This window comes from Silurus aristotelis (assembly GCF_946808225.1).
Source record: "Silurus aristotelis genome assembly, chromosome: 24".
NCBI classification, from domain to species: Eukaryota; Metazoa; Chordata; class Actinopteri; order Siluriformes; family Siluridae; genus Silurus; species Silurus aristotelis.
The window spans coordinates 160,001-187,500 of record NC_139597.1 but is presented as its reverse complement, the minus strand read 5'-3'; the positions used below and the strand labels follow the sequence as shown (position 1 = coordinate 187,500).

General features: G+C 45.3%; 1 protein-coding gene across 2 annotated transcripts in view; it reads right to left on the bottom strand.

The window, feature by feature from the left end:
* Positions 1-27,500, bottom strand: part of osbpl8 (oxysterol binding protein-like 8) — a 49,917-nt gene that overhangs the window by 11,025 nt on the left and 11,392 nt on the right. For both annotated transcript variants that reach the window (XM_083528997.1, XM_083528998.1), the window contains exons 5-9: positions 16,085-16,149; positions 15,593-15,673; positions 3,920-4,021; positions 3,597-3,800; positions 705-789 (exon numbers count right to left, since the gene is read on the bottom strand). In XM_083528997.1, the coding sequence (XP_083385123.1) occupies positions 705-789; positions 3,597-3,800; positions 3,920-4,021; positions 15,593-15,673; positions 16,085-16,149 (537 nt within the window). The remainder of the gene's footprint in view (positions 1-704; positions 790-3,596; positions 3,801-3,919; positions 4,022-15,592; positions 15,674-16,084; positions 16,150-27,500) is intronic.

Below are 27,500 nucleotides of genomic sequence, written 5' to 3'. Positions count from 1 at the left end.
TCTTCGTACCGGCCTGCATCTGGATGGGGTTTTCTTCGATTGGAGGCCACTCTGTGCAGTTTCTCAGCAATGGCCTGGGTATCCATAAAATTTCGAAGGAGTAACAGGATCTTAGAGGATTTGGATTGTAGTTAATATCAACAGTCTGCTACACTGACTCAGGACTACAGTTTGCTTCTGATCTCCATCACTGCACCTCAACATCGTTTATCTGTAATAAATAGACATTCGGTGGCACCCAGATGAGGATGAGGTTCCCTTTTGAGTCTGGTTTCTTCCTTCTGCATGTCAGGGAGTTTTTCCTTCACCACAGTCTCCACTGACTTGTTCATCAGGGACAAACTTACACTTATAAAGAACATCTTCATTTTTATCACCACATTATCTGTGTAAAGCTGCTCTGAGACAATGTTCATTATTAAAATTGCAACACAAATAAACATGAATTGAATTGGTTTGAGAGTAAAAAGTACAGATATTTAAGTAAAAAATGTACAGAGTGAAAGTAAAAAAAAGTGAAGTTAAAAATCTACTTAAGTTCAGTAACAAAGTATTTGTACTTCATTACTTCCCACCTCTGGTGTCTATGTATTACTATAGTTCTTTTTATAAAAATTGCCATGTCTATGTGTATTATCACGTGTGCTTGTACCTATTGCTCTGTGTGCGTGTGTGTGAGTGTGTATCGGAGGTGTGTGCATTACCGTCTGACTCTGAAGCAGCTCGGAATATGAGGTGACTGCTGGGTAGCGGCTGAGTGATAGAACCAACAGTCTCTCCTTTAGGGCCCTGACACATACAAACATACACACACACATATACACACAGAAAAACACAAACACACACACCAAAATACACATACACACACACACACACACACACACACACACACACACACACACACACACACACACACACACACACACACACAATTCATGAAGGATTAGCATAAATACCTTCACATAACAACAATGTGAGAGAAGAGTGTGTGAAAAATGAGTGTGTGATAGTGTAAGAGAAGAGTGTGTGAGAGATGAGTGTGTGATGAGTGTGAAAGAAGAGTGTGTGTAAAAATAGTGTGTGAGAGAAAAGTTTGTGAGAGAAGAGTGTGAGATATGAGCGTAAAATATGAGTGTGTTATGAATGTGTGAGAGAAGAGTGCGTAATGAGTGTGTAAGAAAAGTGTGTAAGAGATGAGTGTGTAATGATTGTGTAAGATTGGAGTGCATGAGAGATAAGGGTATGAAAGATGAGTGTATGAGAGTATGAAATATGTGTGTGAGAGATGAGTGTATAATGAGTGTGTGAGAGTTTAGTGCCTGAGAGATGAGTGTGTAATGAGTGTGTCAGAAAAGAGTGTGAGAGAGATGAGTGTGTGAGAGAGATTTGTGTGAGAAATGGGTGTATGAGAGAAGAGCGTGTGAGAGATGAGTGTATGAGAGAAGTGTGTGTGTGAGAAGAGTGTATGAGAGAAGAGTATGTAAGAGATGAGTGTGTGAGAGATTAGTGCATGAAAGAAGAATGTGTGAGAGATCAGTGTGTAATGAGAGTGTGAGAGAGAAGAGTGTGTGAGAGAAGAGTGTGTGAGAGTTGAGTGTGTAAGAGAGTGTGTGAGAGATGAGTGTATGAGAGAAGAGTATGTAAGAGATGAGTGTGTGAGAGATTAGTGCATGAAAGAAGAATGTGTGAGAGATCAGTGTGTAATGAGAGTGTGAGAGAGAAGAGTGTGTGAGAGAAGAGTGTGTGAGAGTTGAGTGTGTAAGAGAGTGTGTGAGAGATGAGTCTGTGAGAGAAGAATGTGTAAGAGACGAGTATGTTAGAAAAGAAAGTGTGAGAGAATTGTGCGAGAGATGAGTGTGTGAGAGATGAGGCTGTAATGAGTGTGTGAGAGAAGAGTGTGTGAACAAAGAGTGTGTAAGAGAAAAGTGTGTGAGAGATGAGTCAGAGAGAGAAGAGTGTATGAGAGAAAAGTATGAAAGATGAATCTGTGAGAGATGAATCTGTGAGAGAAGAGTGTATGAGAGACAAGAGTATGTGAGAGATGAGTGTGTTAGAGATCAGTGCATGAGTAAAGAGTGTGTGAGAGATGGGTGTATGAGAGAAGAGTATCTGAGAGATGAGTGTATGAAAGAAGTGTGTGAGATATGAGTGTGTAGTGAGTGTGTAAGAGAAACGTGTAAAAGAGAAGTGTGTGAGAGAAGAGTGTGTGTGAGAGAGGTTTGTGTAAGAGATGAGTCTGTGAGAGAATAGTGTGTGAGAGAGGTTTGTGTAAGAGATGAGTCTGTGAGAGATGAGTGTATGAGAGAAGTGTGTGAGAGAAGAGTCTGTGAGAGAATAGTGTATGAGAGAAGTGTGTGAGAGAAGAGTCTGTGAGAGAATAGTGTGTGAGAGAAGTGTGTGAGAGAAGTGTGTGAGAGAATAGTGTGTGAGAGAAGTGTGTGAGAGAAGTGTGTGAGAGAAGAGTCTGTGAGAGAATAGTGTGTGAGAGAAGAGTCTGTGAGAGAATAGTGTATGAGAGAAGTGTGTGAGAGAAGAGTCTGTGAGAGAATAGTGTGTGAGAGAAGTGTGTGAGAGAAGTGTGTGAGAGAAGTGTGTGAGAGAAGAGTCTGTGAGAGAATAGTGTGTGAGAGAAGTGTGTGAGAGAAGTGTGTGAGAGAAGAGTCTGTGAGAGAATAGTGTGTGAGAGAAGAGTGTGTGAGAAGAGTGTGTAAGAGAAGAGTGTGTGAGAGAGATTTGTGTGAGAGATGAGTCTGTGAGAGAATAGTGTGTAAGAGAAGTGTGTGTGAGAGATGAGTGTCTGAGAGAATATTGTGTAATGAGTGTGAGAGAGAGGGGGAGTGGTGGCTCCAGCGGTTAAGGCGCTGGGTTGCCGAACGGAAGGTCTGGGGTTCAAGCCCCGGTATCGCCAAGCTGCCACTCTTGGGCCCTTGAGCAAGGCCCTTAACCCTCTATGCTCCGGGGGTCCCTTACGAGGGAAATATCAAAGTCCGTGACGTGGGGCCGCCTTCCCGTGGGCTCACCACCTGCAGGAGGGACCGTAAGGGACGGTGCTGTGAGGATTGGGCAGCAGTCAAAGGCGGGGGCCTGCTTAGACTGCTGCCCCCGTGACCCGAATTACGGATAAGCGGGAGAAAATGGATGGATGGATGGGTGGAGTGTGAGAGAATAGTGTGTGAGAGAAGAGTGTGTAAGAGATGAGTGTGTAGTGAATGTGGGAGAAAAGTGTGAAAGAGAAGAGTGTGTAAGAGAAGAGTGTGTGAAAGATGAGTGTGTGAGATAAGAGTGTGTAAGAGAAGTTGGATCTGGATGTAATTTATTATTATTATTATTTTTTTTATATTTTACAGTGGTTCAGGACTACAGTCACCATGAACAGTCTGATCACTGAGCAGCATCCAACACTGATGAAACTTTAATGATGGACACTGAACTGAATTCTTAGATTAGGGCACTGAGGCTGACTAGTGGCCTATTTATATTACTGCAGGGATTAACAGTAAAATAGGAATAGAATTAAGTTGTGTGTGTGTGTGTGTGTGTGTGTGTGTGTGTGTGTGTGTGTGTGTGTGTGTGTGTGTGTGTGTGTGTTTGAGTACCTTGATTGCCCATATGGACTGCTCCAGAGGGTGGAAAAGTTTAAAGCAAAAGCCGTTTTTCTTTGAAGGCCTCTCGATAAGTTCGCATGCACTCAGTAGCACCGTCCCCACCCACTGATCACTCTTCTGACTCTTATAGATCAGTAACACACCTGGCTTCAACACACACCACAGCTTCGTCCAGCTCTTTAGAGAGCCACGGATCTGTCTCACACAAACACACACACAATTAGAATCTTTATATACATACACACAAATATGATTAGGGAAATTAACCATAGGAACTAGAAAGTTACAATAAAAAGCCACACACACAAACAAACCTTGAGCCAGTCGGCCATGACAACAACTGAGGGATCAGTGATTGTGCTAAGCAGCTCTTTAGTTGCTCGCTTCTTCTCCTCTCTGTAGTTCTTCTTCTGAACCTACAACAGACACACACACTTCAACACACCTGCTCTTCCTCAGTAGGGTGTTGGAAGTAGAGTATAGGGTATAGGGTGTAAAGTGTAGGTTGTAAAGTTTAGGGTGTAGGAAATATGGTTTAGGCAGTAGAGTTTAGGCACATAGGTTTTAGGGTTAAGGGAGTAGGGTTTAGAGTAAAGGGAATAGGGTATTAGATGTACAGAGTAGGATGTAGAGAGTGGGTTCTAATTTATAGAAGTGCTCCCAAGTGGTGCTCCAAAAACAATGTGGGCTTCAAAGATAATTAGAGCAATTTTGATGGCAAGACTGGCCTGTTAAGGCAGGACAGTGTCCATCCCACTCGAGAAGGTGCTGCTCTCATTTCTTGTAGTATAGGTCATAGTTTTAGAACAGCACTAGTGAACCAATGACTGTCCAGAGCCAAGGCCACGGAGCAGACCGACAGGCTAAACCAGGGATGGGCAAACTTTTTGCCTCATGGGCCACAATGGGTTCTAAAATTTGACAGAGGGGCCAGGCCAGAACATACAGTGTGTATATATATATATATTTACAGTGAGGAAAATAAGTATTTGAACACCCTGCTATTTAGCAAGTTCTCCCACTTAGAAATCATGGAGGGGTCTGAAATTGTCATCGTAGGTGCATGTCCACTGTGAGAGACATAATCTAAAAAAAAATCCAGAAATCACAATATATGATTTTTAAACTATTTATTTGTATGATTCAGCTGCAAATAAGTATTTGAACACCTGTCTATCAGCTAGAATTCTGACCCTCAAAGACCTGTTAGTCTGCCATTAAAATGTCCACCTCCACTTCATTTATTATCCTAAATTAGATGCACCTGTTTGAGGGTCGTTGGCTGCATAAAGACACCTGTCCACCCCATACAATCAGTAAGAATCCAACTACTAACATATCCAAGACCAAAGAGCTGTCCAAAGACACTAGAGACAAAATTGTACACCTCCACAAGACTGGAAAGGGCTACGGGGAAATTGCCAAGCAGCTTGGTGAAAAAAGGTCCACTGTTGGAGCAATCATTAGAAAATGGAAGAAGCTAAACATGACTGTCAATCTCCCTCGGACTGGGGCTCCATGCAAGAACTCACCTCGTGGGGTCTCAATGATCCTAAGGAAGGTGAGAAATCAGCCCAGAACTACACAGGAGGAGCTGGTCAATGACCTAATAAGAACTGGGACCACCGTTTCCAAGGTTACTGTTGGTAATACACTAAGACGTCATGGTTTGAAATCATGCATGGCATGGAAGGTTCCCCTGCTTAAACCAGCACATGTCCAGGCACGTCTTAAGTTTGCCAATGACCATTTGGATGATCCAGAGGAGTCATGGGAGAAAGCCATGTGGTCAGATGAGACCAAAATAAAACTTTTGGGTCATAATTCCACTAAACGTGTTTGGAGGAAGAAGAATGATGAGTACCATCCCAAGAACACAATCCCTACTGTGAAGCATGGGGGTGGTAGCATCATGCTTTGGGGGTGTTTTTCTGCACATGGGACAGGGCGACTGCACTGTATTTAGGAGAGGATGACCGGGGCCATGTATTGCGAGATTTTTGGGGAACAACCTCCTTCACTCAGTTAGAGCATTGAAGATGGGTCGAGGCTGGGTCTTCCAACATGACAATGACCCGAAGCACACAGCCAGGATAACCAAGGAGTGGCTCTGTAAGAAGCATATCAAGGTTCTGGCGTGGCCTAGCCAGACCTAAACCCAATAGAGAATTTTTGGAGGGAGCTCAAACTCCGTGTTTCTCAGAGACAGGCCAGAAACCTGACTGATCTAGAGAAGATCTGTGTGGAGGAGTGGGCCAAAATCCCTCCTGCAGTGTGTGCAAACCTGGTGAAAAACTACAGGAAACGTTTGACCTCTGTAATTGCAAACAAAGGCTCCTGTACCAAATATTAACATTGACTTTCTCAGGTGTTCAAATACTTATTTGCAGCTTTATCATACAAATAAATAGTTTAAAAATCATACATTGTGATTTCTGGATTTCTTTTTTTAGATTATGTCTCTCACAGTGGACATGCACCTACGATGACAATTTTAGACCCCTCCATGATTTCTAAGTGGGAGAACTTGCAAAATAGCAGGCTGTTCAAAAACTTATTTTCTTCACTGTGTATATATATATATATATATATATATATATATATATATATATATATATATATATATATATATATATATACAGTGAGGAAAATAAGTATTTGAACACCCTGCTATTTTGCAAGTTCTTCCACTTAGAAATCATGGAGGGGTCTGAAATTGTCATCGTATGTGCATGTCCACTGTGAGAGACATAATCTAAAAAAAAAATCCAGAAATCACAATGTATGATTTTTTTAACTATTTATTTATATGATACAGCTGCAAATAAGTATTTGAACACCTGAGAAAGTCAATGTTAATATTTGGTACAGTAGCCTTTGGTTGCAATTACAGAGGTCAAACGTTTCCTGTAGTTTTTCACCAGGTTTGCACACACTGCAGGAGGGATTTTGGCCCACTCCTCCACACAGATCTTCTCTAGATCAGTCAGGTTTCTGGCCTGTCGCTGAGAAACACGGAGTTTGAGTTTCCTCCAAAGATTCTTTATTGGGTTTAGGTCTGGAGACTGGCTAGGCCATGCCAGAACCTTGATATGCTTCTTACAGAGCCACTCCTTGGTTATCCTGGCCGTGTGCTTTGGGTCATTGTCATGTTGGAAGACCCAGCCTCGACCCATCTTCAATGCTCTAACTGAGGGAAGGAGGTTGTTCCCCAAAATCTCGCAATACATGGCCCCGGTCATCCTCTCCTTAATACAGTGCAGTCGCCCTGTCCCATGTGCAGAAAAACACCCCCAAAGCATGATGCTACCACCCCCATGCTTCACAGTAGGGATGGTGTTCTTGGGATGGTACTCATCATTCTTCTTCCTCAAAACACGTTTAGTGGAATTATGACCCAAAAGTTCTATTTTGGTCTCATCTGACCACATGACTTTCTCCCATGACTCCTCTGGATCATCCAAATGGTCATTGGCAAACTTAAGACGTGCCTGGACATGTGCTGGTTTAAGCAGGGGAACCTTCCGTGCCATGCATGATTTCAAACCATGACGTCTTAGTGTATTACCAACAGTAACCTTGGAAACGGTGGTCCCAGCTCTTTTCAGGTCATTGACCAGCTTCTCCCGTGTAGTTCTGGGCTGATTTCTCACCTTCCTTAGGTTCATTGAGACCTCACGAGGTGAGATCTTGCATGGAGCCCCAGTCCGAGGGAGATTGACAGTCATGTTTAGCTTCTTCCATTTTCTAAAGATTGTTCCAACAGTGGACCTTTTTTCACCAAGCTGCTTGGCAATTTCCCCGTAGCCCTTTCCAGCCTTGTGGAGGTGTACAATTTTGTCTCTAGTGTCTTTGGACAGCTCTTTGGTCTTGGCCATGTTAGTAGTTGGATTCTTACTGATTGTATGGGGTGGACAGGTGTCTTTATGCAGCTAACGACCTCAAACAGGTGCATCTAATTTAGGATAATAAATGTAGTGGAGGTGGACATTTTAAAGGCAGACTAACAGGTCTTTGAGGGTCAGAATTCTAGCTAATAGACAGGTGTTCAAATACTTATTTGCAGCTGTATCATACAAATAAATAGTTTAAAAATCATATATTGTGATTTCTGGATTTTTTTTTTTAGATTATGTCTCTCACAGTGGACATGCACCTACGATGACAATTTCAGACCCCTCCATGATTTCTAAGTCGGAGAACTTGCAAAAAAGCAGGGTGTTCAAATACTTATTTTCCTCACTGTATATATATATATACATATATATATACACCTCTCCTTGAACTGCCACCTTAACGTGGTGGAGGGGTTTGAGTACTCGAATGACCCTAGGAGCTATGTTGTCCGGGGCTATATGCCCCTGGTAGGGTCTCCCAAGGCAAACAGGTCCTGGGCGACGGGTCAGACTAAGAGCGGTTCAAAACCCCTTATGAGAGATACTACATCAGGGACCGTGACGTCGCCCGGTATGGCGCAGCCGGGGCCCCACCCTGGAGCCAGGCCCGGGGTTGGGGCTCGTATGCGAGCGCCTGGTGGCCGGGCCTTCCCCCACAGGGTCCGGCCGGGCTCAGCCCGAAGGAGCGACGTGGGGCCGCCTTCCAGTGGGCTCACCACCTGCAGGAGGGACTGTAAGGGGCCGGTGCTAAGAGGATCGGGCAGCAGTCGAAGGTGGAGGCCTCGACAACCCGATCCCTGGACACGGAAGCTAGCTCTAGGGACGTGGAATGTCACCTCGCTGGCGGGGAAGGAGCCTGAGACTGTGCGTGAGGTTGAGAGGTTCCGACTAGAGATAGTCGGGATCACCTCTACGCACGGCCTGGGCTCTGGAACCACACTCCTCGAGAGAGGATGGACTCTTTACAACTCTGGAGCTGCCCATGGTGAAAGGCGTCGGGCTGGTGTGGGTTTGCTTATAGCCCCCCAGCTCAGCCGCCATGTGTTGGAGTTTACCCCGGTGAACGAGAGGGTCGTTTCCCTGCGCCTACGGGTCGGGGATAGGTCTCTCACTGTCGTGTGTGCCTACGGGCCAAACGGCAGTATAGAGTACCCGGCCTTCTTGGGGTCTCTGGGAGGGGTGCTGGACAGTGCTCCGACTGGGGACTCCGTCGTTCTACTAGGAGACTTTAATGCACACGTGGGCAGCGACAGTGACACCTGGAGGGGCGTGATTGGGAGGAACGGCCCCCCTGATCTGAACCCGAGCGGTGTACAGTTATTGGACTTCTGTGCTAGTTACAGTTTGTCCATAACGAACACCATGTTCAAGCATAAGGGTGTCCATCAGTACACGTGGCACCAGGACACCCTAGGCCGCAGGTCGATGATCGACTTTGTGGTCGTTTCATCTGACCTGCGGCCGTATGTCTTGGACACTCGGGTAAAGAGAGGGGCGGAGCTGTCAACTGATCACCACCTGGTGGTGAGTTGGATCCGATGGCGGGGGAGGAAGCTGGACAGACTCGGCAGACCCAAGCGTACTGTGAGGGTCTGCTGGGAACGTTTGGCCGAGCCTCCTGTCAGAGAGATCTTCAACTCCCACCTCCGGCGGAGCTTTGACCAGATCCCGAGGGAGGCCGGAGATATTGAGTCCGAGTGGACCATGTTCTCCACCTCCATTGTCGAAGCGGCCGCTCGGAGCTGTGGCAGTAAGGTCTCCGGTGCCTGTCGAGGCGGCAATCCCCGAACCCGGTGGTGGAAACCGGAAGTAAGGGATGCCGTCAAGCTGAAGAAGGAGTCCTACCTGGCCTGGTTGGCTTGTGGGACTCCTGAGGCAGCTGACGGGTACCGGCAGGCCAAGCGAACTGCAGCCCGGGTGGTTATCGAGGCAAAAACTCGGGCCTGGGAGGAGCTCGGTGAGACCATGGAGAAGGACTATCGGCTGGCCTCGAAGAGATTCTGGCAAACCGTCCGGCGCCTCAGGAGGGGAAAGCAGTGCCCCACCAATGCTGTTTACAGTAGAGGTGGGGAGCTGTTGACCTCAACTGGGGATGTCGTTGGACGGTGGAAGGAATACTTCGAGGATCTCCTCAATCCCGCCGTCACGTCTTCCATTGAGGAAGCAGAGGCTGAGGGCTCAGAGGCGGACTCGTCCATCACCCAAGCTGAAGTCACCGAGGTAGTAAAGAAACTCCTCGGTGGCAGGGCACCGGGGGTGGATGAGATCCGCCCTGAGTACCTCAAGTCTCTGGATGTTGTGGGGCTGTCTTGGCTGACACGCCTCTGCAGCATCGCGTGGCGGTCGGGGACAGTGCCTCTGGAATGGCAGACCGGGGTGGTGGTCCCTCTTTTTAAGAAGGGGGACCGGAGGGTGTGTTCCAACTATAGGGGGATCACACTTCTCAGCCTACCTGGGAAAGTCTATGCCAGGGTACTGGAGAGGAGAATACGGCCGATAGTAGAACCTCGGATTCAGGAGGAACAATGTGGTTTTCGTCCAGGCCGTGGAACACTGGACCAGCTCTATACCCTCTACAGGGTGCTGGAGGGTTCATGGGAGTTTGCCCAACCAGTCCACATGTGCTTTGTGGATTTGGAAAAGGCATTCGACTGTGTCCCTCGCGGCGGCCTGTGGAGGGTGCTCCGGGAGTATGGGGTCGGGGGCCCTTTACTAAGGGCTGTCCGGTCCCTGTATGACCGAAGCAGGAGCTTGGTTCGCATTGCCGGCAGTAAGTCAGACTTGTTCCCGGTGCATGTTGGACTCCGGCAGGGCTGCCCTTTGTCACCGGTTCTGTTCATAATTTTTATGGACAGAATTTCTAGGCGCAGCCAGGGGTCGGAGGGTGTCCGGTTTGGTGACGACACGATTTCGTCTTTGCTCTTTGCAGATGATGTTGTCGTGTTGGCTTCATCAGACCAGGACCTTCAGCATGCACTGGGACGGTTTGCAGCCGAGTGTGAAGCGGCTGGGATGAGAATCAGCACCTCCAAATCCGAGGCCATGGTCCTCAGTCGGAAAAGGGTGGCTTGCCCACTTCAGGTTGGTGGGGAGTTCCTGCCGCAAGTGGAGGAGTTTAAGTATCTTGGGGTTTTGTTCACGAGTGAGGGAAGGGTGGAACGGGAGATTGACAGACGGATCGGTGCAGCTTCTGCAGTAATGCGGTCGATGTACCGGTCTGTCGTGGTGAAGAAGGAGCTGAGCCGCAAGGCGAAACTTTCGATTTACCGGTCAATCTACGTTCCTACTCTCACCTATGGTCATGAGCTCTGGGTCATGACCGAAAGGACAAGATCCCGGATACAGGCGGCTGAAATGTGCTTCCTCCGCAGGGTGGCTGGGCGATCCCTTAGAGATAGGGTGAGAAGCTTAGTCACTCGGGAGGAGCTCGGAGTAGATCCGCTGCTCCTCCACATCGAGAGGGGTCAGCTGAGGTGGCTCGGGCATCTGTTCCGGATGCCTCCTGGACGCCTTCCTGGGAAGGTGTTCCGGGCGCGTCCCACTGGGAGGAGACCCCGGGGAAGACCTAGGACACGCTGGAGAGACTATGTCTCCCGGCTGGCCTGGGAACGCCTTGGTGTCCCCCCGGAAGAGCTGGAAGAAGTGTCTAGGGAGAGGGAAGTCTGGGCATCTTTGCTTAGACTGCTGCCCCCGCGACCCGGCATCGGATAAGCGGGAGAAGATGGATGGATGGATGGAATATATATATATATATATATATATATATATATATATATATATATATATATATATACACACAATAAGGGGTGTGTGTGGTCGTCCACAATGCAAAGGGGAGAGAGACTCCGATTATCTTCTCAGCTGTCTCAACTATCCTGTGCTCTCCTGAAGTCAACAACCATCTCTTTCATTTTGTCAACCATTGCACCTCCTCTCTGTATGCTGACTCAACCCACCACGGTTGTCTCATCTGTGAACTTGACGATGTGGTTTGAGCTGTGCATTGCTACACAGTCGTAAGTCAGCAAAGTGAACAGCAGTGGAATTAGCACACAGCCATGATGTGTCCTCAGTGCTCAGTGTGGTGGTGCTGGAGATGCTGTTTCTCAGACTGAGGTCTCCCAGTCAGGAAGTCCAGGATCCAGTTGCAGAGGGAGGTGGTCAGGCCCAGTAGGCTCAGCTTCTCAATCAGGTGCTGAGGGATGATTGCATTGAATGCTGAGCTGAAGTCTATGAAAAGCATTCTGACATATGAGTCCTTGTTTTCCAGGTGGGTGAGGGCCAAATGAAGGGTCGTGAAGATGGCATCATCTGTGGAGCAGTGTGGACGGTACACGAACTGCATAGGGTCCAGTGAGGGTGGAAGCTGGGTCTTGATGTGCCTCATGACAAGCATTTTGAAACACTTCATCACGATGGGTGTGAGCGTGATGGGATGATAGTTATCAAGGCAGGAGAATGTAAACTTCTTTGGCACGTGAAGCAACACTTAGTGCTGCATTCGACACTATAGACCATGATCTCCTCCTAGATCGCTTACAGAATTACATCGGCATTCAGGGACAGGCATTAAGCTGGTTTAAATCCTACCTGTCTGATCGTTACCATTTCGTAGACTTAAATGGAGAGTTATCCAGGCTAATGCTAGTAAATTATGGTGTGCCACAAGGTTCAGTTCTAGGACCCCTGCTTTTCACAATATACATGCTTCCCTTAGGAAATATTATTAGAAGGCATGGAATTAGCTTCCATTGTTATGCTGATGATACCCAGCTATAAATCTCATCAAAACCAGGCGATACAGCTCAATTAACTCGGATAACTGAGTGTGTTAAAGAAATAATAGATTGGATGACCCATAACTTTCTACTACTAAATTCTGATAAGACTGAGATTTTGCTCATCTGCCCAAAAATCAGTACACAGAAGCTCCAGCATCTCAACCTGCATTTAGACGGATGTTCTGTAACCACTAGTTCAACAGTAAAAGACCTGGGAGTTATTTTAGAGCAACTTGTCTTTTAAAAATCATATCAACCAAGTTACAAAAACAGCTTCTTTCACCTTAGAAATATTTCTAAGTTAAGAAATATGTTATCTATATCTGATGCAGAGAAGCTCGTCCATGCGTTCATGACCTCCAGACTAGACTATTGTAATGCATTACTAGGTGGATGTCCTGCATCATTAATAAACAAGCTTCAGTTAGTTCAGAATGCAGCAGCAAGAGTTCTTACAAGGTCGAGAAAATATGATCACATAACCCCAATCTTATCGTCCCTACATTGGCTTCCGGTTAAGTTTCGAATAGACTACAAACTACTACTTCTTACTTATAAAGCACTAAATGGTTTAGCTCCCATGTATCTATCCAGTCTTTTAACAAGCTACAATCCGCCACGCTCCCTGAGATCTCAAAACTCTGGGCTTCTAGTAGTTCCTAAAATAGCAAAGTCCACTAAAAGCAGTAGAGCATTTTCACATTTAGCTCCCAAACTCTGGAATAGTCTTCCTACATACAAACATATCTTTTTAGCAAAACCTACACATAACATACGTCTCGCATCATAACCTTGTGCTCCAGAACATCTGATCAAATGCACATTATCAACTTGTGCTGTTAATATCATGAACAGCAGCTACGCTAATTCCTCTCCACTGCTTCTCTTTCTCTCCCCATCCCGAGGCATCCTGAGGTTTGGCCAGCTCCAGTCACGTCCCGCCTCATGAAGATTATGGACCTTTGAAGAAGTAGATGCCGAACTCACAAACATGCTGAACCATCTAGAGACGTACCAGTGCCAGTTGGATCCCGCTACATGTGTGGTTTTGACATTGGACCTCCTCGAGTGTTTAAAGGCTCTGGCATGGAAAAGCTGATGCTGGATCTGTGATGATCACAAATGTTGAGCTCATAAAACTAGGAGCTACTGACCATATAGACTGTATAAGACTGCAGAAAGAACATCAATTATAATCTTATACTCCAGTGCTCATGTTAGTTCTCACTCTCCAGTGTTCTCTATTGTTGAAAGATTTATGATCAAACTGTTGTCGTCACCCAAATGAGGATGGGTTCCCCTTTTGAGTCTGGTTCCTCTCAAGGTTTCTTCCTCATTACATCTAAGGGAGTTTTTCCTTGCCACAGTCGCCATGGCTGCTCATCAGAGATAAACACACACCATTCACCTTCACTGTTGATTTCTGTAAAGCTGCTTTGAGACAATGTCTGTCGTGAAAAGCGCAATAGAAATAAACTTGACTTGACGGGAACTATGGTCATCGTCTTGCGGCAAATAGGAACAACGGCGCTGCTCAGGGAGATGTTGAAGATGTCGGTAAAGACATCCGCTAGCTGTTCTGCACAGAACAGTCTGACAACAGACTGTTTTAGTGAGAGGTTAAATTTCTCAATGAACACCGGGTGCTAGCTGGTCAGCGAAGGCTTTCAGAAACCGACCTGTGATGCTATCTGGTCCTGCTGCCTTCCTGGTATTCACTCTCCTGAATGCCCTCATAACGTCATGCTCCGAGATGGTGAACGTGTTTCCCTCTCCAGCTCTCTTAGCGTGCATGGCTTCTGGTTGGAAAAGGTTCTGATGGTGGTTTTTCTGTACGTTTAATCCGCTAGTTTCCTGATGAATCCCACAACCGCTTCTGTAAACATGCTGACATCATCAGAGCTGAACATGTCCCAGTCTGCATCATCTAAAGCGTCCTGCAGAGCGGCCTACGATTAGTCAGTCCAGCGTGCGACTTCCCTCTGAACCGGAGCTTCCTGTTTCAGCCTTTGTTTACAGGCATAAGGAAGATAGCGGCATGGTCCGATTTCCCAAACGGTGAACAGGATTGTGGATTCTAGCTTTTCTTGAACGGTGTGTAACAGTGGTCCAGTGTCCTTTCACCCCTGGTGGGGCAAGTGATGTGCAGCTGAAAGTTCGGCAGTGCGCTTGAGGTTGGCACAGTTAAAATCTCCTACCACAATGAGCGCAGAGTCCTGATGCTGTGTTTGGTGTAGTGTTAGTGTCTCATGTAAATCCAATATCGCAGTGTCTGTGCCCACTTGAGGTGGAATATAAACGGCACTGAAAATGGCCGAGCTGAATTCCTGAGGTAGATAGAAGGGTGACATTTGATGCTCAGTAGTTCCAGATTTGGTGTGAAGTAGCGTGAAAGAGAAACAATGCTTGCGATGTCGCGCCAGTGGTTGTTCACCATCAGACACACTCCACCTTCCCTTAGCTTCCCAGACTCCATTGTCCTGTCTATGCGGTGAACTGAGAAAAACTCGGCCAGGCTGGATGGCTTGGTCCGGTACCATTGGGTTCAGCCATGTCTCGGTGAAGCAGAGAAGGTTGCAGTACTGATTGTCCCTCTGGAACGTGACCCTTGCCCTGAGGTCATCAAGCTTTGTTTTTTTTTTGTTTTTTTTTACAGAGACTGGATGTTGGCTAGCAGGATACTAGGTAAGGGAGTGCAGTGTGCATGTGCCCTCAGCCTGTCCTGATTCTTCAGTTCCCTCGCAGACGCCGGTACAGGTTGCGTCCTTTGTTCTTCATCAGACTCTCCCTCAGCCAACATGGGTCCAGGTTTAAAAACAGCAGAAATGTAGTAGATTGTAAACCAATAGATATAAGAGTGGCTCCATTATATGTAATGATGGCCATCTTATATAAAGAAAACAGTAAATATTAAAATAAATATAAGAAATAAACAAAAACAAATAAAGTGTAGACAAAGCAGTTGTGATGGACGCCGACCTCACCAGCGCCATCTTGATAGGGAGTAGGGTATAAGGAGTAGGGAATACGGTGTAGAAAGTATGGTATAGGGAGTATGGTATAAGAAGTAGGGTGTAGGGTGTAGGGAGGTGGTAGCTTAGTGGTAAAAGCATTTGACTTCAGCTCCAAAGGTCGTGAGTTCAAATAGCAGCCACACCAAGTTGCCACTTCTGGGCAACTTGGCCCTTAACCCCTTATCTGCTGTGATAATTGTAAGTTGCTCTGGATAATGGTGCCTGCCAAATGCCTCAAATGTAAATGTGTAGGGAGTAGTGTGTAGAAGAAGGTTGTTTGGTGAAAGGACTCTTACCTTGAGAGACTCTTTCTTGGTGAGTTTGTTAGCTGAGGCTGAGACGTCCTTATCTGATCCATTATACAGTTTAGACTCAGACTGAGGGTCAAAACACAAACACACACACAGTTTTATAATTCTCTTTTTGAATAGGTTTTATTGTGTATGTAGATGTGTGTGTATTTGTGTGTGTATTAAGACAATGTTCATTGTTAAAAGGGCTATACAAATAAAAATGAATAGAATTGAATATTTGTGTGTGTTTGTGTGTTTGTGTGTGTTTGTGTGTGTGTGTGTGTGGGTGGGGGGGATGGTAGGGTTAAGCTCAGGAACATCCGTAGGACACTCAGGCTCACTCTGGTTTAGGAATCTTAGTTCCAGTGAGAAAAATTAGAAGGTTACAGCGTACACACAATATCTGGCCTTTCTGCTAACAGTTTGGGAAACAACCAAATATCAGCATTATGGACAGGGGCCACATAGGTTTATATCATTCACTGTCACTGTTACCTTGCTTTTAGATATGGACAAAGATGAATCCGGAAGAGGTAACACATCCTCCTTCCGTTCAAAACCTGCAAATAGACACACACACACACACACACACACACACACACACACACACACACACACACACACACACACACAGAGCAGTCTTGAATCACGCACCTTTCACCCAGTATAGTCTCCACGAATATTGAGTCAGTGTGTGTGTGTGTGTGTGTGTGTGTGTGTGTATATTAGCATAAACACCTCATTAATATTTAGAATGCAAACACAACTCAAGCCCCACCCACTTCCTGTTTATAAGGCCATATTCCAATTATAAAAAGATCCAGTACCAATAATTAGTACTCACACCACCCTGCAGATCTACGGTCACTCTCAGGTCAGTCTAACACTAACACACACACACACACACACACACACACACACACACACACATATACACACAAACATACACACACACACACATTTACACAGACACACACACATACACTCACAAACACATTCACACACAAACACACAAGTTCACACACATACACATTTACACGGACACTCACACACATACACTCACAAACACATTCACACACAAACACAATGTGCAAAATTCAATATCTCGATATTTGTGAGGGTGTTGATTATCTATCACGTTATTTGTAATGGTGTTGATTATCACGTTATTTGTGAGGGTGTTGATTATCACGTTATTTGTGAGGGTGTTCATTATCACGTTATTTGTGAGGGTGTTCATTATCACGTTATTTGTGAGGGTGTTCATTATCACGTTATTTGTGAGGGGTTCATTATCACGTTATCACGATAAACAACCATTGTATGACCAAGATGGTGGCGCGTGCACAACGCGAGGCCCATCGTCTCTCCAGATTTTGTGATTTAGTAGCAATTTCTTCATCAACAGCAAGCTTATTCATTTAGAACAGGCTTGCACACATCTCATACAGTCGACAAGCATTATTAGACATCGGCCACAACTACAGATACAGGCTTTCAACGGACTTTGAACTCCCTCAGGAAATCGCTCGAACACTGCGGGCCGCTGATCCAGCTCGGCCGACAGCGAAACCACAGCGCCGGCTTTGAGACCGTAAACAAAGGATAGGGAAGCGAGGTGGCATCAGGGCTAGGCTAAGGCTAAACCCGCATAAACCATCGATTCCAAGCATCTTCCTTGCTAATGTACGGTCTCTCGCAAACAAAATGGATGAGCTGCTGCTCCAGATAACATCAAACAAGCGGATTAAGGAATGTAATTTCATGATTTTTACTGAAACATGGCTCAATGACAACATTCTCCAGCAGCGCCATTAAGCTTGAGGGTCGTAGTGTTTTCCGGGTGGACAGGACGACAGAGGACTCTGGTAAGCGCAGAGGTGGAGGTCTGTGCATTGATGTTAACAAATCATAGTGCACGGACTCTACTGTTACTGAAAGTCACTGCTCTGTTCATTTAGTGTATTTGATGATTAAGTGCAGACACTTTTATTTACAGAGAGAATTCTCAGCCATTGTTGTGACTGCGGTGTACATTCCGCCGGATGCTAATGCTAAGCTAGCTATGGAGGTGCGTAACTTCACGCAGCTATCAGCAAACAGCAGTCTGCACATCCCAAAGGAGCTATCGTTGTTGCTGGAGATTTTAACCACTCCAACCTGAGATCTGTTCTTCAAAATTTCACCGCAATGTCTCCTGCTCTACCAGAGAAGACAGAACACTGGACCAGGTATACACAAACATACCTGGGGCATACAAAGCCATTCCCCTCCCCCACTTAAGGTAGTCTGATCACCTCTCTTTGTTAATGCTACCCAAATACACACCACTGATCACACGGGTACAACCAGCTGTGAGGACAGTAAAGGTGTGGCCAGAGGGGGCCATTTCTTCTCTACAGCAATACCGACAGCATACCGGGATGTGTTCTCAGAGCATGCGCTGGACAACTGGCACAGGTTTTCACTGACATTTTCAACCTGTCACTGGCCCAAGCCTAAAGGTGGTCTTTACCTGCCTAAAGACCACAATAATCATACCTGTGCCTAAGCACTCAGCTGCCAAATGCCTAAACGACATGCGCCTGGTTCCACTCACCCCATCGCTATGAAGTGCTTTGAGAAGCTGGTCCTGAATCACCTCACTGCGGGTCTACCACCTACACTGGACCCACACCAGTTTGCCTATTGCCCGAACAGGTCAACAGAGGATGCAGTTTCCACAGCCCTTCATTCAGCCCTCACCCACCTGGATAAAAGCAACACCTACATCAGAATGCTGTTCATTGACTTTAGCTCTGCATTTAATACAGTCCTCCCCACTGTACTGATCACTAAGCTCAGTGACCTGGGTATGTGCACCTACACTTGCAGATGGATTCTGCACTTTCTCACCAACAGACCTCAATCTGTTAGGTTGGGCAACCAGGTAACTCCAACATCTTCATCAAGTATGCAGATGACACCACCGTGGTCGGCCAGATCAACAACAATGACAAATCAGCCTACAGGGAAGAGATCCAAAATCTGACAGCATGGTGTGCCAACAACAACCTGACCCTCAACACCACAAAGACTAAAGAGCTCATTGTGGACTTTCGGAAATCCAAAACCAGGAGACATCTACCATTCATTCATTCATTCATTCATTTTCTCCCGCTTATCCGTAATTCGGGTCGCGGGGGCAGAAGTCTAAGCAGGCCCCTGCCTTCGACTACTGCCCAATCCTCAAAGCACCGTCCCTTACGGTCCCTCCTGCAGGTGGTGAGCCCACGGGAAGGCGGCCCCACGTCACTCCGACGTCACAGACCTTGATATTTCCCTTGTAAGGGACCCCCAGAGCATAGAGGGTTAAGGGCCTTGCTCAAGGGCCCAAGAGTGGCAGCCTGGCGATACCGGGGCTCGAACCCCAGACCTTCCGATCGGCAACCCAGCGCCTTAACCGCTGGAGCCACCACTCCCCCCCTCAACATCAATTTAACTAAGGTAGAGCGAGTCTAGCGCTTTAAGTTCCTGGGAGTTCACATCTCTGAGGATCTGTCATGGCAGCAGAACATAAATATTATGTATTTTTATATTTTTATATATATACAGTACAGACCAAAGGTTTGGACACACCTTCTCATTCAAAGAGTTTTCTTTATTTTCATGACTATGAAAATTGTAGAGTCCCACCGAGGGCATCAAAACTATGAATTAACACGTAGAATTATATACATAACAAAAAAGTGTGAAACAACTGAAAATATGTCATATTGTAGGTTCTTCAAAGTAGCCACCTTTTGCTTTGATTACTGCTTTGCACACTCTTGGCATTCTCTTGATGAGCTTCAAGAGGAATTTTCACCTGAAATGTTTTTCACTTCACAGGTGTGCCCTGTCAGGTTTAATAAGTGTGATTTCTTGCCTTATAAATGGGGTTGGGACCATCAGTTGTGTTGTGCAGAAGTCAGGTGGATACACAGCTGATAGTCCTACTGAATAGACTGTTAGAATTTGCATTATGGCAAGAAAAAAGCAGCTAAGTACAGAAAAACGAGTGGCCATCATTACTTTAAGAAATGAAGGTCAGTCAGTCCGAAAAATTGGGAAAACTTTGAAAGTGTCCCCAAGTGCAGTCACAAAAACCATCAAGCGCTACAAAGAAACTGGCTCACATGTGGACCGCCCCAGGAAAGGAAGACCTAGAGTCACCTCTGCTGCGGAGGATAAGTTAATTCGAGTCACCAGCCTCAGAAATCGCAGGTTAACAGCAGCTCAGATTAGAGACCAGGTCAATGGCACACAGAGTTCTAGCAGCAGACACATCTCTACAACAACTGTTAAGAGGAGACTGTGTGAATCATGCCTTTATGGTAGAATATCTGCTAGGAAACCACTGCTAAAGAAAGGCAACAAGCAGAAGAGACTTGTTTGGGCTAAAGAACACAAGGATGGACATTAGACCAGTAGAAATCTGTGCTTTGGTCTGATGAGTCCAAATTTGAGATCTTTGGTTCCAACCACCGTGTCTTTGTGCGATGCAGAAAAGGTGAACGGATGGACTCTACATGCCTGGTTCCCACCGTGAAGCATGGAGGAGGAGGTGTGATGGTGTGGGGGTGCTTTGCTGGTGACACTGTTGGGGATTTATTCAAAATTAAAGGCATACTGAACCAGCATGGCTACCACAGCATCTTGCAGCGGCATGCTATTCCATCCGGTTTGCGTTTAGTTGGACCATCATTTATTTTTCAACAGGACAATGACCCCAAACACACCTCCAGGCTGTGTAAGGGCTATTTGACCAAGAAGGAGAGTGATAGGGTGCAGCGCCAGATGACCTGGCCTCCACAGTCACCGAACCTGAACCCAATCGAGATGGTTTGGGGTGAGCTGGACCGCAGAGTGAAGGCAAAAGGGCCAACAAGTAAGCATCTCTGGGAACTCCTTCAAGACTGTTGGAAGACCATTTCAGGTGACTACCTCTTGAAGCTCATCAAGAGAATGCCAAGAGTGTGCAAAGCAGTAATCAAAGCAAAAGGTGGCTACTTTGAAGAACCTGAAAATAAAGAAAGCTCTTTGAATGAGAAGGTGTGTCCAAACTTTTGGTCTGTACTGTATGTATATATATATATATATATATATATATATATATATATATATATATATATATATATATATATATATATATATATATATATAGTAGACTGTTTATTCAACCCAGCCATTAGGGAGGCACAAGCCAGTGCACTCTTAGTGGCAGTCCCAAGCCCAGGTAAATGGGGAGGGTTGCGTTAGAAAGGGCATCCAGCGTAAAACATGTGCCAAATCAAGTATGCAGATCACAATGAGAATTTCATACCCGATTGGTCAAGGCCCAGGTTAACAACGACCGCCACAGGTATCATTAGCCGACAGGGTACCACTGGAAATTGGGCTACTGTTGGCTGAAGGAGGAGAAGGAGAGGAGGAAGACGTCTACAGAGACGGCAGGAAATGGAGCAGTGTAGGAGAGTGGAGGTTCGGGTTGGTACTTTAAATGTTGGTACTATGACTGGTAAAGTGAGAGAGGGAGCTGATATGATGGAGAGGAGAAAGGTAGATGTGTTGTGTGTTCAGGAGACCAAGTGGAAAGGGAGTAAGGCCAGGAACATTGGAGGTGGGTTTAAACTGTTCTATCATGGTGTGGATGGAAAGAGAAATGGTGTAGGGGGGATTCTGAAGGAAGAGTACAGTAAGAGTGTAGTGGAGGTGAAGATGATAGGGTGATAGGGTGATGAATGTGAAGCTGGAAGTTGAAGGGTGGATGATAAATGTCATCAGTGCCTATGCTCCACAAGTTGGCTGTGAGATGGAGGAGAAGGAAAGATTCTGGAGTGAATTAGATGAAGTGGTAGATGGTGTACCTAGGAAAGAACGATTGGTGATTGGGGCAGACTTTAATGGGCATGTTGGTGAAGGGAACAGAGGTGATGAGGAGGTGATGGTAGGTATGGTCTTAAGGAGAGGAATGTGGAAGGGCAGATGGTGGTAGATTTTGCTAAAAGGATGAAAATAACAGTGGTGAACACTTATTTTAAGAAGAAGAAGGATCATAGGGTGACGTATAAGAGTGGAGGAAGGTGCACACAGGTGGACTATGTTCTATGCAGGAGATGCAACCTGAAGGAGATTGGAGACTGTAAGGTGTTGGCAGGGGACAGTGTAGCTAGACAGCATCGGATCATGGTCTGTAGGATGGTTTTGCAGGCGAAGAAGAAGAGAAGGAGAGTGAGGACTGAAAGAAGAATAAGATGATGGAAACCGAAGGAGGAAGAGTGTAGTGTGAGGTTCAGGGAAGAGGTCAGACAGGGTCTCGGTGGTGGTGAAGAGGTGTTGGGTGATTGGGAAACTATTGCAGAAGTGATAAGGGAGGCAGCTAGAAAAGTACTTGGTGTGACATCTGGGAATAGAAAGGAAGACAAGGGGACGTGGTGGTGGAATGAGGAAGTGCAGGAGAGCATAAGGAGAAAGAGGTTGGAGAAACAGAATTGGGATCGACAGAGTGATGAGAAAAGTAGGCAGGAGTACAAGGAGATGTGGCAGCAGGTAAAGAGGGACGTAGCGAAAGCCAAGGAAAAGGCATATGAGGAGCTGTATGAGAGGTTGGACACTAAGGGAGGAGAAAAGGATTTATACCGATTGTCCAGGCAGAGGGACCGAGCTGGGAAGGATGTGCTGCAAGTTAGAGCAATAAAGGATGGAAAGGGAAATGTGTTGACTAGTGAGGAGAGTGTGTAGAGAAGGTGGAGGGAGTATTTTGAGCAGCTGATGAATAAGGAAAATCAGAGAGAGAGAAGTTTGGATGATGTGGAGTCGGTGAAGCAGGATGTAGATAGGATTAGTAAGGAGGAAGTGAGAGCAGTTATTAAGAGGATGAAGAATGGAAAGTCGGTTGGACCAGATGACATACCTGTAGAAGCATGTAGATGTTTAGGAGAGATGCAGTGGAGTTTTTAACCAGATTGTTTAACAAGATTCTGGAAGGTGGGAGGATGCCTGAGGAATTGAGAAGGAGTGTGCTGGTACCGATCTTTAAGAATAAGGGAGATGTGCAGACCTGCAGTAACTAAAGGGTAATTAAGTTGATCAGTCACACCATGAAGTTATGGGAAAGCATAGTGGAAGCCAGGCTGAGAGAAGAGGTGACCATCTGTGAGCAAAAGTTTGGTTTCATGCCGAGGAAGAGCACCACAGACGCATTATTTGAAGATGTTGATGGAGAAGTATAGAGAAGGACAGAAGGAATTGCATTGTGTATTTGTGGATTTAGAGAAAGCGTACAACAGGGTGCCGAAAGAGGAGCTCTGGTACTGTATGAGGAAGTCAGGTGTGTCAGAGAAGTATGTGAGGGTGGTGCAGGACATGTATGAAGACAGTATGACAGCAGTGAAGTGTGCAGTAGGTACGACAGACTGGTTCAGGGTGAGGGTTGGTCTACATCTAGGATCGGCCCTGAGCCCTTTCCTGTTTGCAGTGGTGATGGACAGGTTGACGGACGAGGTCAGACAGGAGTCTCCCTGGACTATGATGTGTGCGGATGATATTGTGAATTGTGGTGAGAGTAGTGAGCAGGTTGAGGACAGCCTGGAGAGGTGAATATATGCCCTGGAGAGAAGGGGAATGAAAGTCAGTAGGAGTAAGACAGAGTACATGTGTGTGAATGAGAGGGAGGGCAGTGGAGTGATGCGGGTGCAGGGAGAAGAGGTGGAGAAGGTGGAGGAGTTTGGTACCTGGGGTCAACAGTGCAAAGTAATGGAGAGTGTGTTAGAGAAGTAAAGAAAAGAGTGCAGGCAGGGTGGAGAAGAGTGATTGCAGGAGTGATTTGTGATAGTAGGGTATCTGCAAGAATGAAAGGGAAAGTTTATAGGTCTGTGGTGAGACCTGAGATGTTGTATGGATTAGAGACAGTGGCATCCATCCATCCATCCATCCATCCATCCATCTATCCATCTATCTATCTATCTATCTATCTATCTATCTATCTATATATCTATCTATCTATCTATCTGTGAGGGTGTTCATTTTCACGTTATTTGTGAGGGTGTTCATCATCACGTTATTTGTGAGGGTGTTCATTATCATGTTATTTATGAAGCTGTTCATTATCATGTTATTTATGAAGCTGTTCATTATCTGCGATGTTGTTTATCATTTTGTTACCTGTAAGTGTGTTTAGTATGTCGTCAAATATAATGCAGTTTTGTTTATCTCATTACCTATGGACTAATTAAGGATAGTTATTACCTGTGAGGTGCTTTGTTATTTCGTTGTAGCCCCCCAACAAGGCATTTCGGATAAGTTTCCGTCTTTCAGGATGAACTGATCTGATTCCACCACACATGGAGAAACGACGAATACCCACAAATCCTTCTTCCTTCATTGTGAGGGGCAATCTGAGGGGAGTCTAACTCTAAGCAGCAGCAGAACTTACTGATTCTTACAGTACACACACGCACATAAACAATACACACAGTATACACACACACACACCGTACACACAGTACATACACATTACTCAGTCTTCCCTAGAGACAGACAGACTACTGCGCGGCCACTTGATTTTAAACACACTCATATATAGTATTCAGCACAGTAGCAAAATGAACAGGAAATAAAAGCACTGCACTCACATGCACACCATCAATAGGTAGTAATGATTTCATGAACTTTAATAATAAAGTTGAAAACATCAGAAAAAAAAATCGAGAGGATTAAAATAAATTCAGACTATTTTATAAGTAACCCTGTAGACAGCAGTGTCATTATAACAATCAATCAATTACAAAGTTTTACTCCTATTCAAGAGAACAACTTCATTTCATTTATTTCCTCATCAAAATCATCAACCTGCATCTCCATCCCTCACCTACAAGTTTCCTCAAACAGATCATTCCAGAGGGAATTGAACCTGTTTTAAAAATAATAAACTTTTCCATTAGCACTGGTTTTGTACCTACATCCTTCAAACTGCAGTTATCCACCCCCTAATTAAGAAACCTGACCTTCACCCTGTCAGCTGTCCAACTACAGACCAATATCAAATCTCCCCCTTATCTCCAAGATTTTAGAAAAGGTTGTAGCACAGCAGTTCTGCTCACATCTACTGAGGAATAACATTTATGAAATGTATCAGTCAGGATTTCGGCCTCATCTGCCTTTTCACACCATTGATCATCATCTCCTGCTTGGTGGACTTGAGAACGTTGTTGGAATAAAGGGAACAGCTCTCTCCTGGCTCAGGTCTTATCTGACTGATCGCTAGTTACATCAGTTTGGAGGTAATATCAGTTTGGTGAGTTCTCCAAACTCTCTGAGGTAAAGTTTGGTGTTCCGCAAGGATCTGTATTAGGCCCACTGCTTTTCTCTTTATATCTGCTGAATCTGGGTGAAATTACACATAAACATGGTATTCGCTTCCATTGCTATGCTGATGATACACAGCTGTATATTTCAGCAAAGCCAGATGAGAGAGATCAGCCTAACAATGTTGAGGAGTGTGTAAAGGACATTAGACAGTGGATGCTTGATAACGTCCTTTTGCTCAACTCAGATAAGACTGAAGTACTTTTACTAGAACCACATGCAGCTAGAAGTAAACTTTCCGATTTCGTAGCATCTCTGGATGGTGTTTCTGTCTCAGTGTGTACAGCAGTCAAAGACCTTGGTGTGAATATTGACCCGAGTCTTTCCTTTGAGGCTCACGTGAATAATATCACCAGGATCTCCTTCTTTCACCTTAGAAATATTGCTAAAATTAGAAATATGATGTCGTTACAGGATGCAGAAAAACTAGCTCATGCTTTATTACATCTAGATTAGACTACTGTAAAGAGCATTTAACGCTCTCACGCCGCAGTATCTGAGTGAACTTCTGTACCAGTATGATCCTCCACGCGTCCCCCCACAGTTATGGATACCGGTTATACCAGTGTTCGGGACTCAGACACAGTCTCAGTGTTTAAATTCGAGGCTGAACACATATTTATTTAGTCGAGTATTTAGTCAGTAGGTGTTTGTGAGGTAAAGGAGCAGATCTGGAGGGATCATGGATATGGAGTGTTTGGTGAACTGGGATATTTGTTTGCTGTCGTCTCCCCACTCTCACACGTTCACTCAGGTTTGTTGATGGTGGTGTGGTGGGTGGTCTCTTATCCCAGAGATCCTCATGTCTGTGTTTCCTTCTGGGTTTCCATTTTAGTTATGCTGCTATAGCTATCTTGCCGGAGTCAAAACTGCACAGTGTCCTTAACTGTCATACAACAATAAGGACACACAATAATCCATATCCTTCTCTTCCTGTCATCCCTCTTCTCTCTCTCTCTCTTTCTCTGCCCCTTAAACTTGCTCCTGAGGTTCCAGTGACCACTGTTCCTGCCCCTTTCCCCTCCTCGGATCTTCCCACTTCGTCTAGGTCTGCCAGGATATACATTATTGTGTTGTAGAGTTCAGTGTTGTAGCATGTAGTTTGGTTTAGTATAGTGTTGTAGAGTTTAGTGTTGTAGCCTGTAGTTTGGTTTAGTATAGTGTTGTAGAGTTTAGTGTTGTAGCGTGTAGTTTGGTTTAGTATAGTGTTGTAGAGTTTAGTGTTGTAGCCTGTAGTTTGGTTTAGTATAGTGTTGTAGAGTTTAGTGTTGTAGCCTGTAGTTTGGTTTAGTATAGTGTTGTAGAGTATAGTGTTGTAGCCTGTAGTTTGGTTTAGTATAGTGTTGTAGAGTATAGTGTTGTAGCGTGTAGTTTGGTTTAGTATAGTGTTGTAGAGTTTAGTGTTGTAGCCTGTAGTTTGGTTTAGTATAGTGTTGTAGAGTATAGTGTTGTAGCCTGTAGTTTGGTTTAGTATAGTGTTGTAGAGTTTAGTGTTGTAGCGTGTAGTTTGGTTTAGTATAGTGTTGTGGAGTATAGTGTTGTAGCATGTAGTTTGGCATAGTTTAGTGTTGTAGAGTTTAGTGTTGTACCGTGTAGTTGGTTTAGTTTAGTGTTGTGGAGTATAGTGTTGTAGTGTGTAGTTTTATTTAGTATAGTGTTGTAAAATACAGAAAACCCCGTTGTACGAGCAACCTATTGTACGAGCAAACGGACATACGAGCAAACTTGCTCGCAAAATTTTACGTATTGCACGAGCAAACCCACGCTGCCGGTTCCCCGTTTTCGGCGGAGGGTCGCATCAATCTCTTAGTTGATGACGTATCACTCGGTCGCTCTCGTTGTCCAGTGCAGCAAAAACTTAACTTTTTTCGTTTTATATTTTTATTTCACTAGAAATCTTGAAAAATGTCTCCCAAGTAAATCAGTGATTGTGCTGTGTAAACGAAAGTAAATAGAATGACCATGGAAACCGGGAACTGGGAAGTAATCCAGTGGTGCGCGGTGGGAGCGCGGTCCACTAGTCCAAAACTGGATGAGAAGCAGTCTGTGTAATATCCAAAGGTGCACGTAGGAGACGCGCGCCGCTGACCACAAGCACGGGAGAATCGTGACATGTACAGCCAAACCATTGATAATAACGGACAGCGAGTGAGAGTGAATGAGGGGTTTATATATGGTTGGGTGATGAGTGCTAAACAAGAGACAGGTGTGTGATTAGTAAGCTGGCGAGCAGCTCCGTGCGGGCGGGGCGGGGGATGCACGGGAGAAGATTCAGGAAGCTCCCTGACAGTAAGTGTTTAATTATGTTTACATTATGGTAATTTGCGGTGTATTTGTTTGTTAAAATAGGCTACAAATACTTTTTGAGTCCAGAAATAAGCGCTCGAATGAGATTTCGGAACGGATTAAATCACTTTACATTCATTCCTATGGGGAAAATCAGTTCGAACATACGAGCAAATGGACCTACGAGCAATTTTCAAGAACGAATTATGCTCGTACAACGGGGTTCCACTGTATAGTG